At 40.1% G+C, this 14,131-nt stretch overlaps 1 protein-coding gene across 4 annotated transcripts in view; it reads left to right on the top strand.

Moving 5' to 3' along the window:
- Positions 1-14,131, top strand: part of agap2 (ArfGAP with GTPase domain, ankyrin repeat and PH domain 2) — a 135,117-nt gene that overhangs the window by 87,873 nt on the left and 33,113 nt on the right. For all 4 annotated transcript variants that reach the window (XM_012957847.3, XM_012957846.3, XM_004911920.4 and 1 more), the window contains exons 2-3: positions 4,144-4,202; positions 4,998-5,085. In XM_012957847.3, coding sequence (XP_012813301.1) covers positions 4,144-4,202; positions 4,998-5,085 — 147 coding nt within the window. The remainder of the gene's footprint in view (positions 1-4,143; positions 4,203-4,997; positions 5,086-14,131) is intronic.

Raw genomic sequence — 14,131 nt, 5'->3', positions numbered from 1 at the left:
TTCCCATTTATACCCCACACAAATGATATAGTTATAGATAAGGAAAGCTATATTGCAATGTTCTAGAGGTTTTTCTGCCTAAAATTCTAGCTTGATTTGCCCAAATGACTGCCTTAGGGAATTGCAATAAAAGTTGTTCATGGAAGACATCATTTTCTTTTAAGCAATTTGTCCATTGTGCGTATTTAATGTAAGTTTAGCGTCTTATGTACCAGGAGAAAAAAGAATGGGCATTTTACAGCATACAGTGCTCTGTGTATGTAAAACAACTCATTACTATGCTCAATTAACATTTGGAATTTAATAACTGTCTAATTAAGAATATTATTTTGTGAGATTCATATTTTTGTTCTTATGCATGCAATGTTTTCCATTTATGACTTTTATTATGTTCCTTATTCATTTGAATATAAACTTAATTATTATCATGAGACAGTTATTTACATTGCAGATCTGTATGGCGCATAGTGCATTTTAAAAGCTGTCTGTAGGTAGCATATGTTGGGTGCAAATCAATCAAAAAATCAGTAAGTCTGACTGAAAATGGACATCCAGCCTGGCTGGCCCTTCTCACTTTTAAACCAAAATTTTTAACTACAACAGAATTTAAGCTCTGCTCACCAATCTGTATAGCCATTAGATGTGCCAAAGCACATAAATGGAAAGAAAAAAAAAACAAGAAAGTCTAACCCAATCAGGAACAAGTCATCAAGGCAACTGACTATTATCAAAGCAAATTCACTTTACTAGATGACTAACTCTAACAGACAGCCACAATATACAGAACACTACATGCATCTTAATTTGGCTACATAAGAATATGTATATATATATATAGCGAGAGCCCCCTTCACCTAATCCCCCTGCCTCAACCGCCTCTTTCCCCCTTCCTTTCTTCTTACTTCTCTTTATACTATGCTTTTGTTATAAAATTGTTAAACTTTTAAATAAAAAGTTGAAAAGAGACAATTATCAGTTAATGATCAGCATTGTCTAATTTAGGAGTCACGACAAGTAGCTGCTACTAGTAGCTCCATATTTCTTCACCCTAAGGCTGATGCCACACGTGGCGTTTTTACGCTGCGTATTTTCTAATTCTCTCGATGGCTGAAAAACGCACAATATCATCATCCATAGAAATAACTTGAAAAGACTCCAAGCAAACCACACAATGCGTAAATACGCTAGAAAATGCCTTACCACGGATTTTTCAAGCGTTTGCCGAAATACGCCAGTATTTGCACAGCAAGCTGTATACACAAAGGCAGTTGCCAGACCTAGCGGAAATACGCAGCGTTTTTTACTATTTCGCACTATTACCACCATGGAAACTGGATTTGCTACGTCACCAGTACTAGGCTGAAAAACGCCATAGTCAGGGGCTGTGTGGCTTGTGCGGCGTTTTTATGCTGAGAAAATACACAGCGTAAAAACGCCACGTGTGGCATCAGCCTTAGGTTCTTTGGTGGACCCTTGATGCCACAGTCTGGCACTGATCCAAGTTACTTGTAGTTTGACTAGATGTAGTTATAGATATGGTCATGACAACTCTATTGACAGCTCTGAATGAGAGTATCTTTACTATTGTATGGAATTTCTAAACATTCCTTTGTCTTTCACAGTTACATAGGGCAATGCTAGATGGGTAACATGAGGCATGTGAATACCTCCTATTATTAAGGCTTTCACTGTATTTGCTGTTTGTGTAGTAACAGAAGAAGAATGTCCCCAGTCCAGTATCTCTAGTACTGTAACATACAGATAAGTCGATATGCTGTATGACAGAATCATTTATCATAACTATACTAGTGGATGGCTGGTACACAGCCACATACCACATAACCACATATCATGAGCAGATATACAGAGGGAAATAATTACACATAATTTAGAGCAATTACAAATGGCATAGAACAGCGCTGGCCAATTTATTACTTGAAGTGGCCCGATTATTTTCTTATTAAGCATTTTTGAGGACAACCTTAAAATGATGATGTTATAAAGTAAAGTCTGTGGAGTCAATGAGTAGACTGGGGGCCATAAAAGTCCACTAAAGGGCCACATCCGGCCCAGGACTTTCAGTAGGACAGCCCTACCAGAGTATATTCTTGATTGGTTGCTGTGTGTTGCCAGATAAACCCTGCACATGTTACTTTATCACTATAATGATCGCTATAGGTAGCCATACACTATAAGATCCACTTATTTGGCAGATATGCCCACCTAAGGTTTTACCTGGCAACGCATATATAGTGGTTTGAAAGCACAAACTGGTGCTGAACAAATGCAGTAACAATACAACAGATGACTTGCACAGTGAAGCATTTCAGTCCTTTATCCATAACCACTGATGCTAACAGACTTTACGCCAAAACAGTTAAGCTAATTGCTGCTCTTCTAAGTTGTATTCTATGGGCTTTTAAAAGGAAGTGAATTTAATCTTCCATCTTCGCATAATGTGTTCGGCTTCCAGATTGTAATGCTATTCTTGGCTTTGAACACAAAGCTGCCCACACAGCAAAGCGTGCATGTGTTACACAAACCCATGTTTGCCTGGGGTGGGGGAAAAAAAACACAATTTTGTTTAAAACTGTTTTTTGTTAAATATCCTAAGGATACAGATAGCGGAACAAAAGTTGTAACCCAGACATCTCGTGGGGTGGCAGGGCTCTAAAGAAACCAGTGTGTGTGTGTGTGGGTGACAATTGGGAGAAAACTAATTGAAGCTGTTCACATATCCATTTCAGCCATTTGCTAAATTCCTCTTAGCACTCTGCCACATATGGTCCTTTTCCTGTTCTTAATAGCTCTGTCCTGGAAACTCACACAAAATACATTCTATCCCTTATGCGCATTGAGTCATTAGTAAAGGAAAATGTCCTAGTGATAGGCATAATGAGCCTTGGAAAGACATACAGACATTCTATCCATGTCCCTAGACCACTGGTGTCCAACCTGCTGTTTTGCAGTTGTTTTTGTGTTACTATACCAATTTCTCTCTGTACTGGGGGTTTTGAACTAACATTCAGAGTGGTACAGGCTAGGCATCACTGGTCAGTATATCACTATATTAATGCATCATACTGAACTGAACTGGCAATTGGACCTGGGCATCCACTACAATGACCATACCTCTGCTTATTGACTGTATAAAGGTGCAGAAACAAACTGGTTGCAAACCAAATTAAGGAAACTCCAGGTCAAAAGCTGACCTGGCATATAAACACCATTTTAATGATATATTAAGACTCTGCTTTTGATGAGGTATAGAATCTGTTTTATGGAAAACTTGAGACCTGGGGGTTTCCTGATACCGGCTCAGCAAATAAATCACTAGCTAGGGCTGGCGCTGAAATTACAAATTTACTGGCAATGTAATTGATAATAAAATTGTAATACCCTGCAAATCCCTCCCTCTCCACTAAAGGTTTATTCTGTATAAGTAAAGACCTGCCTATACCTGGCCCATTTCCCTGCCCATTTTCCACCCACTCTGCCAATTTCCCCACCCAATGACATCATTGCCTCACACCATGTCATGCCATTGCTTACTCCCCCACTAAATGGCAGTATTGTAAAAATGGAGGCATCTATATGTGTGAGTGAGAAAGCACCTGGAAGAGATCACCTGCTGGTCATGCACTGTTCTTGCCAATGCTGTCAGCAAAATTCTTTTATAGATTAAGCGATAATTGATGACACTGTTAACTGATATTCAGCTACGACAGAATTGTGTTGTCGTCCACTTGTGGTACTCACTAATTTTTCACTAAGTTATTTTGCTTTACCCCACGATCACAAACCAGCGCTCACTATACTTGATGTCTTCCTCTGTAAAGCATGAAGAGTTTTTTGGGAATTTGATGCAGTTCTTTATTCACTGTAGTTTTATGCAATGTGATTTATGGAAATGCAGAAGGTTTATGGGGCTTGTTGTACAGTTAAGCAGCGTGTGTTAGAATGGTTTGTCCTAACTGAAATATCTTTCAACACATCAACATTCATGAGAAGTAGGTGTAACAATTAAAAAGAAATATTGAAGCAATAGCTGAAATGTATTAAGCTCTGATATTTTTATCTGAAATTTCTTTTTTTGCTGTATCTGAAATTTCTTCTGATCTCTTGCTTGTTAATTATTTGCAGAATGTGTGATGAACAGCCAGGAATGGACCTTAAGTCGGACTGTGCCTGAAATCAGAGTGGTAAGTGCAATAATGAAATAATTCTCATTAGAGCATATTCAGTGTATTACTGGATAATAGTTGTTACTGGTCCATTTTATTAATATATAACCTTAGTTTCAGGTTTGTGAATCTGGCAATGATACACAGAGCTACTTGTTGCGGCTACAAAATAGACAACACTGATAATTGTCTCTACATGTGTATCAATAGACAATGCCCAGTATAGTCCATGGCAGGGTATTTTCTGGTGTTTTGTAGCCGCAGCAAATTGCTGGATCCAAGTAGCTCTGTTTCGCACAGCTTTTAACCCTAGGCAAAATCTGATAAGTGACCAGGGTATAGAATTTTTAATGTTAGTCCAGCTGCCTCTAAACCATAGGTTACAAGTTCAGCAGAGCCAGTGGCACATTAGGACCCTGATTCCACTGGCACATTAGGACCCTAATTCCACAGAGGATGCCATTTTTTATTCTGAATTTGCCAATTAGGACCCTAATTTGGTTTGGCAGCCAACCATTTATTTTGTTGAAGAAAACCAGTAAATTATGGGTTTGACATGTTTAGCTGCTAGTATAGTTTTTATTAAATACTGTACAGGCAGCTACAAAAATTATTGTTAAAGATGAACCAATTTTATTGCATAGTCAAGTTTTCTCTCTTAAAAAATAGGTCTGGAATTTGTGCAGAAGACGAGATAAATAACAACAACCTTTCATTAGCTAAGATGTCTTTTATGGTCTGGCATAAGTAGAGCTGAACATCCTGTATAATGCTAAGCACAATGAAATCTAACATATATTTTGTATTCTGTAGGGAGTTTTGGGCAGTACTAAAAGTGCCAAGTCTGCTCTTGTGCATCGGTTTGTGACCGGCTCCTATCAACCCCTAGAAGCACCTGAAAGTAAGTCTTTGGTTTATTTATGGAGCCATATACTCTGTTATTAAAAGTTTTATAAAGCATCCTATAAATATGCTTCTAGTCTGTGTCTTCCCCATAGAGCTATATAGAACATTTTAAGGAGCTTTCAAGTACAGCTGGTACAGTACCTGCCCCATATGGGTCTGCATAATTGTATGTGGATTTTTCCCTATATAACCATGAAACAAGGTTTATGGATTTTTCAAGAACAGTGCGTCCCTTCCCAAACAGCTTTGCCTGTGGACCTTTCAACTACAGTGTCTGTCCTGTAGAGATATGCTCCAGATTTCCAGTACAGCCCTGAAGGACTGTGTAGCATAAAGACTCCCTGTCTGTACAGAGCTGTGCAGCTTTGCATACAGATTTTTCCAGCTGAGTCAGCCACTACCTTTAGAGCAATGCATCACTGTGGATGTTTCAGGCACAGAGAGTCCTTGCCTTGGCGCTGTATAGATATTTAGCTCTTCATGCTTTTTGTTGTCCAGCAATATGCATCTTTGTCCTTTAGAGCTTACCAATTGGGCAACCTAAGATAAATGCAGGGGGGGACATTTTTGAGCCCAGAGGGTTCAGTAGGGTTACCACTTTTTGTTTGAAGTCAATCCGGGAAGGAGTCACAGAGCAGGATAGTGATGTCATGCGGGGCAGGTGACAAACCTAGGGTTCAACGCATTTGTCACGCAAATTTTTTGTCGGCCGCGTCTTTTTTTTGTTGCCTGTGTCTTATATTTGTCACCCACGTCTTTTTTTCCGTCCCCATTTTTGACACTGTTGTGGCTTTTTTTGGCGTGTGGCAAATTTTCACTGAAGTTTCGCAAAACAATTTGCAAATTGCCAGTGTTGGTATTATAGCTTCCACAACCTCCCAACGCACCTCCAGTGGGAAAAATGATTTCAGAATGATAAGTGCCCTTTAAAGAACATGTAAACATTAAAAAAAAACAAGCAACATCAGAACACTTTTCTGTTTTCCTGATAGATCTCTTTGACTGTACAGTTACAGGAACTGACTAGGTGGCGCTGTTGTTACAAAAGTCATTATATTGGCAGTTTATAAAAACTTAGCCTTAAAACTGAACAAAATAAATAATTACTGTTTTTTTAAAGGTTTACTTATCCTTTAAAGGAGAAAGAAAGGTAAAAACTAAGTAAGCTTTATCAGAAAGATCTATGTAAATACAGCCATAAGCACTCACAGAAACGCTGCACTGACTTCTCTGTCAAAAGATTTGTTGTGTCTGTAATTCATGTGCCAGAGACACGCAGCTCTCTCCTCTCTCCCCTCTCCTGCTCCCCCCTCCTTCAAGAATGCTAAGAACTCCACCCCCCCTTAGGAATGTGGATCTGAGCCAATCAGCAGGAAGCTGACTCAGTGTACCTAACTGAGCATGTTCACTTGGTCTGGGTGTCTGTGCAGGAGTGAGGCATTATGGGAACTTTCTTTACACAGCTCAGCATTTTTTCTTCCTGTTTGGCTTCAGATCTTCTGAACAGGTGAAATATGGGGAGACTTAAGGGCACTATTGAAACTGAAGGTATGCCTGCAGCTTAAGATTAACTCTTTATTTGCCTTTCCTTCACCTTTAAGACTACAATACAGATCAGTATGCCAAAGCAGAGGTGCTTCTATTCTATGGGTAGAATATTCCATATATCCAGGTCCAGATTTGCACAAATTTATTTTGTCGGGTACGTAGCACTGGGGATTGGTGCGCAGGTTGCTTGCACTTCCCCAGACCCAATTTACAGGCAGCTGGGCGGCATGCTGCCCCTGAAGTCCTGTTGCTCAAGGCCCGGGCCCTTATGGCCTTGCCCAAATTGGGGCCTGCATATATCATAAACATAATGAACATAATTTCAAGCAACTTTACAAAATACATCAGTTAACAAATATGCAGCCTTTTCATGATTTTTAATGTAATGTTTTTTAATGTACCTAAACCTGGCCCTCTGTTCTCCTGCTGATCTGGCTGACTACTTTGTAACGGTAGTTGACTGTCAACCTGCCTTTATCCTGCATCCTCCAAATCCCACAATTCCTTGCACACATGTTGTTAATAAGGAAAGAAACACCCCAGTGCAATGCATTGTGGGTTATGTAGTTCTTGCATGCTGTCTGTAAGCTGCGGAGAAGTAGTTACAAGTTGTAACAATCAATAGTCCCCCCCACCAGGATTACTAATGATACAGAAAGAGAAGAACTGTTTTGCAGCTGGATTTCATAATTTAAAAAAAATGGTATTTATTTATAACATATTTTGGTTCCAAAGCCAGAGTTGCCCTTTAATATTATATAAAAGTTTTGTCTAAAAGATTTCATGCAGATAAGACTTTGGATGACTGTTCTGCACCGGTTTAAATGGTTAAATATATAAAGAACCTGTTCCTGTGCTTTTAGGAGGCAAATGCTTTTGTGGGACTTGCACAATAATTTTCTAGTTCTTCAGAAAAACCACCCACTCGCTGTCTCCGTTGGGTTCGTTTTGTACTTTTGTTTGAAATGGCAAACTCTGTTGTATAATGTCAGCTGGAACTAAAATGTGCTTCTACAGAGCCAGAGAACAACATTCCCTCACTGAACATTAAAAATCAAGGCAATCAAAAAGTTAATTAATTAAAGCAGCATGGGCCTCTCCATGTGGGCAGCGCTACGCTTATCCTGACAATTTAACAAGGCTACGGTTATTTAGAACGCTGGTTTCGCCACACATTTTTCTTTTGTGCTATCCAGTCTACAAGTGGCGGAAGTGGCCACAATGCATCTAATGTGTGTATTCCCCTCCAATTGGGAGCCTCCCATGGGCCAGAGTAGTCTTGATTAGATATTGACTGAATGTAGCTGTGTGGTTAATAACTGGCACTTTGTCAAATTGAATTGGGACTGGAGGTCATCACAGGGAAGCACTGAAAGGGTAGAGTATTCCTGCTGTGCTATGGCCGTTTCATTGGATCATTCTCACTGCCAGCTGTTTGAAGCAGAGACGCTACAGGAGACTCCTCCACTGTGTTTATACTGAACTTGGGGCTAGACCTCACAGATATTGTCAGATCGACAAAATGCATGTGACTAAACACATCTAGTCTTGCGCACCAAAATATAATGGGACTCATACAAAAATCGAATGCATAAACTACGTAATTTTTACCATCTAACATGACGGATGCGAGTGCAGCATGCTGCATCTGTCCAACACGATATTGTTGCATCCAGTCAGAGCGACTTTTTTTTGCATTAAAATACATTGACTGTGGGGTGTAGACGCAGGATCAAAACACTCAATCCAACTTTATCTGATCTGACTTTACATTACATGCCTGCTACCAGCAAGACAGACCCAGTTAAAAAAAAGTCTTAATGGACAATATCCCCTATATCAGCTGTCAGACACACTGCAAGCCCCTCTCTAAAGTGCAAGTGACATAAAACCTCCATAAAACCCCATATATTTAAAAAATATTATTATATATGCTTAAACATGCACAAGGAATTGCTTATGAAAAACTGGCAGTTCATTTAGTTGGTACATCCCATCCAGAGTGTGGGCAAGTTGATGCTTCTCTGTTGCGGCCATACTAAAACAGTTCTGCAGCTGTATGAAAAAGCCCACATATCTGTAATGTTGATACAAGATGCTGCTGATAGTAACTGTGCACAGTACTTAGCATTTACATTCTATCTCACCCCTCCCGGCAAAGCTGCATCTTCCGCCTGGAATGCTAGCACCTGAGCGTGATGGTATTACAGTTCCACAGCAAGACTGCCACCATTTCCACTTGGGTTTTTCCATCACTGCCTGTTTAAATCAGCATACCGCCGATGTGTGTTTCGTCCCACCCCCCGGGACTTTATCCACAGCAGTGTCATTCCATATGGGGTCTCAGTGCACATATTAGATACCCCCGTACACATGCCCCTACCAGGGGTGCCTATTCATGGATCACATTGTTTCCCATAGAAAAACCATTAGCGCCAACTTAGTAGAAGGCAATGAGGTCCAATGCCCCTTACTTTTATCTCAAATCACAGTTTTCCATACTGAAGCCATTGGTGCCATTTTGGTAAAGGGCAGAAAAAGTAAAAAAATCCTTGCTGACATCACAGATTTCCCATGGGCAATGAGAATTTATTTACGTGCAGATGTCTATAAGAGCAATTCACTCCAGCGTGGAACATCTGCATTAAGCCTTTGGAAAGCCAGTTTACTATTCATCTTCTAGATATGCTAAAATCATACTGCAGCGTTATAGAGTGAGCATTAGACATCCTTGTCCCCAGTGCTTACATCCTCAGTTTATTCCATCTTCTGTATATAATTGAAAATAGCGCTGCACACTAGAAAAATATATGAAAGACTGTTACATTTAAATAAGTTTTATCTATTAAGAATATCAATACAAGTCACGCCATTTAGTATTACAGGAATAATGACAATTATATATCACTATAATACATATTATTATTGTTGTTGTTGTTATTATAACTAACATGTATTATATAGGAGCCAACATATTCCACAGTGCCACACGACAGAAAGCTGTATACATCTAACATACTGATTACATACAAATACCCTGTACTCATAGACACATGAGAAATCTTCACTCCAGCCCTGGGCTGTGTACATGATTAGACTAAAAGTTTGGATTCATTCTTTAAAGGTGGCCATACATGTTAAGATCTGCTTGTTTGGCGACATCAAATGACCAGATCTTCTCCCAATATGCCCATCCAAGGTGGGCAATATCAGGCTAATTTGATCATTTGTGGATAGATGCTGTTGGACTGTGAACGGCATCATTAAACCATTGCGGTCCCTGATCTAATGGGTATATCAAACCTACCCGATTGACACTAGCCTGATTTTCGGCCAGATATCGATCAGGGTGACCTGTCACGGGGGTCCTATACACGGCTGTTGGACCAAGAACCGTATCACCCGCATCACCCGTTGCGGTCCCCGATCTGATGGAAAAATCAAACCTGCCTGACATCTGGCTGATATTCGGCCAGATATTGATCAGGGAGTCCTGTCGGGGGGCCCCCGTAAACACGGCAGATAAGCTGCCAAAATGGTCTAAAAGACACCAATCGGTAGCTTATATCTGCCTGTATATGGCCACCTGAAGTTCCAGTTTTACTCTACTGCACATTCCTACAGCCGAGAACAACCAATATGGGTCTTTGGAAAAGGAAAGAAGATGATGGCACAGTGCCCACTAAAATAGTAGCTTAGGCACCAGCCCAGGGTCTGTGGTCAGCAGTCAAACATAAACAGGTTATCCCTTAATTAAACAACTAGCAATCAGTACCCATCAGCATTACTACTCTAGATAACCTTTCTGTGTATTTTAGGGTTTGCACACATTTAGGGCTCTGGCACACGGGGAGATTAGTCGCCCGCGACAAATCTCCCTTGTCACGGGCGACTAATCTCCCAGAGTTGCCATGACCCGCCATCCCACCGGCAAACATGTAAGTCGCCGGCGGGTCATGGCAACTCAGGGAGATTAGTCGCCCGTGACAAGGGAGATTTGTCGCGGGCGACTAATCTCCCCTGTGTGCCAGAGCCCTTAGGGTTGTGCTGATAACACAAGGCTTTATTAAGGCCTAGTTCACCATGGTGTCCTACAACACCATTATTTCACCTAAATGACTCCAAGAGAATGGGCCCCTAATAATAAAAAGCTCTGTAACAAGCAATTAAAATAAATAATCTATTTTGTTTTAACGTGCATGGCAGGACCTTTTATGGGACTAATCTACAGGGTCACATTATGAGCCTATTCTCGCTTGTGGTTGGTGGAGTCTTTCCACAAAGTAAAAGCAAGCAGAATCTTTAATGACCCTCACTCCCATTCAGCTAAATACCATGGTGGTAATATGTCCCTAAGGGCCCCAATTATTGTTTTCTTCAGGTATGCAAGTCGGTCTTGCATATTGACCTGAGCCTCCATGACTATACAAGTAGAGGTTGTTAATTTATAGGGGCTGGGAGCTAATATTACTGCAAGATCAGCGTGTCCTGCTAGTTTAACAGATTTATCAGGTTTGGAACTATGAATTATAATATATCTCAGGGTCAAACATCTAAAAAGTATTCTATTTATATCAGGAATTATAGAACTCAAGTCTTTCAAGTAAGACAGATGGAAAAAATGACAGAATTTTATTTCTATTTTGGATCAGCTTTGAAGGTTGTTTTGACAAAGCTGTTTATAATACATTTTGCAGGAACAGAGTACTGTCATCTGACAAATGCTAACCAACTCTGTATGGCTACATGTGATTAAAATTTGTCAAAGGCAAGCAGGGGACCTAATTAGCTAAAACTCTGTCATGGCAAATCTGCTCTGTGTGGCGACCTAAGTTTACTTTGACATTTAAGCTGGTCAAATTGCCAGTTACTCTATGAAGAATACATTGTTTTTTTCCAACAATGTTTGAGGAGTGAGTCTGTAGCAGTGACTGTAGGTTTGAGGGCAAGACAACCACCAAGTAGGCACAGTTTATATCAGTGTAACCTGTTGGGTATTTGTCCCACTTCCAAGCGCAATGTCAGTGCTATGGCACTCATAGGTGTCACTAGCTGAAACAATTAAGTAACAAGTGGGCTACGAGGGGTGTCTGCAGTATCAAAATATTCGCTTTTGGTGTAGAATACTTCTGGAAACCATGCTTGTATGCTAGTCAGGTAGCAGATTGTCATGTTTGTCTTTAGTAATTACAGAGGGTCCTAGAAGACAGAAAAGTTAGACAAATATGCAAAAGAAAAATAAAATGTCATATTTTCATTACATTTGAGGTGTAAATGTTTAGGACAATTTTAGTTTCTTTCTAAGTACTTAAGTGGAACTTTCTGTTACCTTGGGGTTCAAAAGGTTTCCTTTGCTCTTTATTGTCTAGCATTTATTGACAGATGCAAAGCATGAACTGCATTACATGTAATATATAAGTGTTAGCTTTTCTTAAGAGTATTGAGCTCATTTATTAGGCAGTACCCCAGTTGTGGTTGCACAACTTTTACCATCATTTTTTAACTGTCAGCATTCCATACAGCAACTTGCACTCAAAACTACTTATTGCAGTTGAAAAAATTGGGGTCAAGCACCAATGTACCCCTCTAGTTGGTTTGGATGCATCCATTGACACAAGGGAACCCTGGATCTACCACCTTGAAGGTGCTGGTACCGCCAGTGTTCCTACAGCGGTCAGTAGACACAGTATATCTGCACCTAACAAATCGAGCACAGATGTAATTAGGAAGGTAAACAACAAAAATGATGGTATAGAAGTCTGTAAGCTGTTTCACATGAAAGCAAACACACAATGCATATGCTAATAAAATGTGTGTTTTACCACATCAGCTGTAATTGCAGCAGTTGCTTCGCCCCCTAGACTTAGCCCTTAAAATTCTTTATTGCGGAAAAAAATGCATTTTTTTCCGCAATAAAGAATTTTAAGGGCTAAGTCCCGTTTGAAGCTCCTGAGTGCCACTGCCATTTGTTCGTTTGGAGTCTGTGGAGGGGGTGCCGATCCCCCTGAGCATTGTGCACCGAGCGGTGAGTGATTGTTGGAGAGCTAAGGGTGTGCGGGTGAAGGTTCAATTTGCATTCGCCCCCTAGAGGCCACTATTATAATTTAATTGTCAGGGGAATGCTGTATTGTGGGTATAAACATGATGACTTGTGCTCGAAATTGCACAATATATGTTTGCTTGTGCCCTTATTTGTGTGCATGTTTGAGTATATGCACGTATATGTGTGCATACATTTGTTTATGCAGAACCTAACATATAAGGAGAGCACCTAATTGCAGAAGAATGAATGTGAAATAGTGCATCTTGGCATGAAAATCTGTATTGAACTTTTTTCTGCACTTTCTTTCATCTCCAGTGTTAAATAGAGTGACAAATATCCTAACTCCTTCAATTGGAGCTGTCCCTTTATGTTAGTGCTGAAGACTCTCAACAGTCACATCGATTCCTGGCTGTTCCACATTCATTTATTCCTAAATGAAAATATTGTATGCTTTTATCCTTATTTGTGGCTAAGCATGTCAGTGTACAAACATAATCAATTCTTGTTTTGCTCTCATTAGAAACAATGAGATGTGTTACAGCAGAGAGAATTAGACAAGAGGGTTAGCAAACTGTTGCTCTTGCAGAAGGAGATATTGCATGTTCTTCGATAAAAGCATCAGAACAAAATCATTCTTTTAATTGACTAATCAAACATGCTGTATATCCAGTACCATTTCTAAATTATTATCTAGCAGTGGATAGCTGGGTAATGGGGTCCATGGCAGGATGTGTGGGGCCCCTGTGGCGCCAGCACCAGTGGAACCTGCATCCCCCAGTCAGACCCTGCCTATCAGGGCAAGGATAGGGCAAAGGTACTGGGTTGTTAAAGAAAGATTTAAAGGAACACTAACACCAAAAAATGAAAGAGTTTCAAAGTAGTTAAAATATTGTGAAATGTTGCCCTGCACTGTACAACTGGTACAAGCTGCTGTGTAGCCACGGGAAAGCTATTCAAGATGGAAAAAGGGGGAAAGGTTACACAACAGATTACAGATAAGATATGTAGTATATAATGGGATTCTTCAGAGCTTATCTCTTATCTACACAGCAGCTTATTTATATAAAATATAGCAGAGTTTCTGAATTAAATACACCAATTGTACCAGTACAGGGCAACAGTACATTATAATTCCAATACTTGAACACACTAAAATTTTTTATGTTACTGTTCCTTTAAAGAAGACACAGGAAATTAGCTGTGCCTGCAGGAAAAGGACTTATAGGAATGAGTTCAGTACCATAGACAAATCTATGCAGCCTGCCTCTGTGGACTAATGCTAAGTCCATAGAACCCAGTTGCAGGCTGTATATTACAACAGGGGGCATTTATGTTAACAAATGCAGTGTGAAAAGTAAAAAAAAAAGTCTGTGTTCATGCAAATTGACGCCAGTCTCTGCACTGTCTGCCTCCATTCCCAGCATTGTATTGGTAAGGGGCGCCCCCTTAG

This window comes from Xenopus tropicalis, chromosome 2 (assembly GCF_000004195.4).
Source record: "Xenopus tropicalis strain Nigerian chromosome 2, UCB_Xtro_10.0, whole genome shotgun sequence".
Taxonomy (NCBI): domain Eukaryota; kingdom Metazoa; phylum Chordata; class Amphibia; order Anura; family Pipidae; genus Xenopus; species Xenopus tropicalis.
Note: the sequence above shows the minus strand (reverse complement) of the source record. Positions and strands in the feature narration are given on the sequence as shown.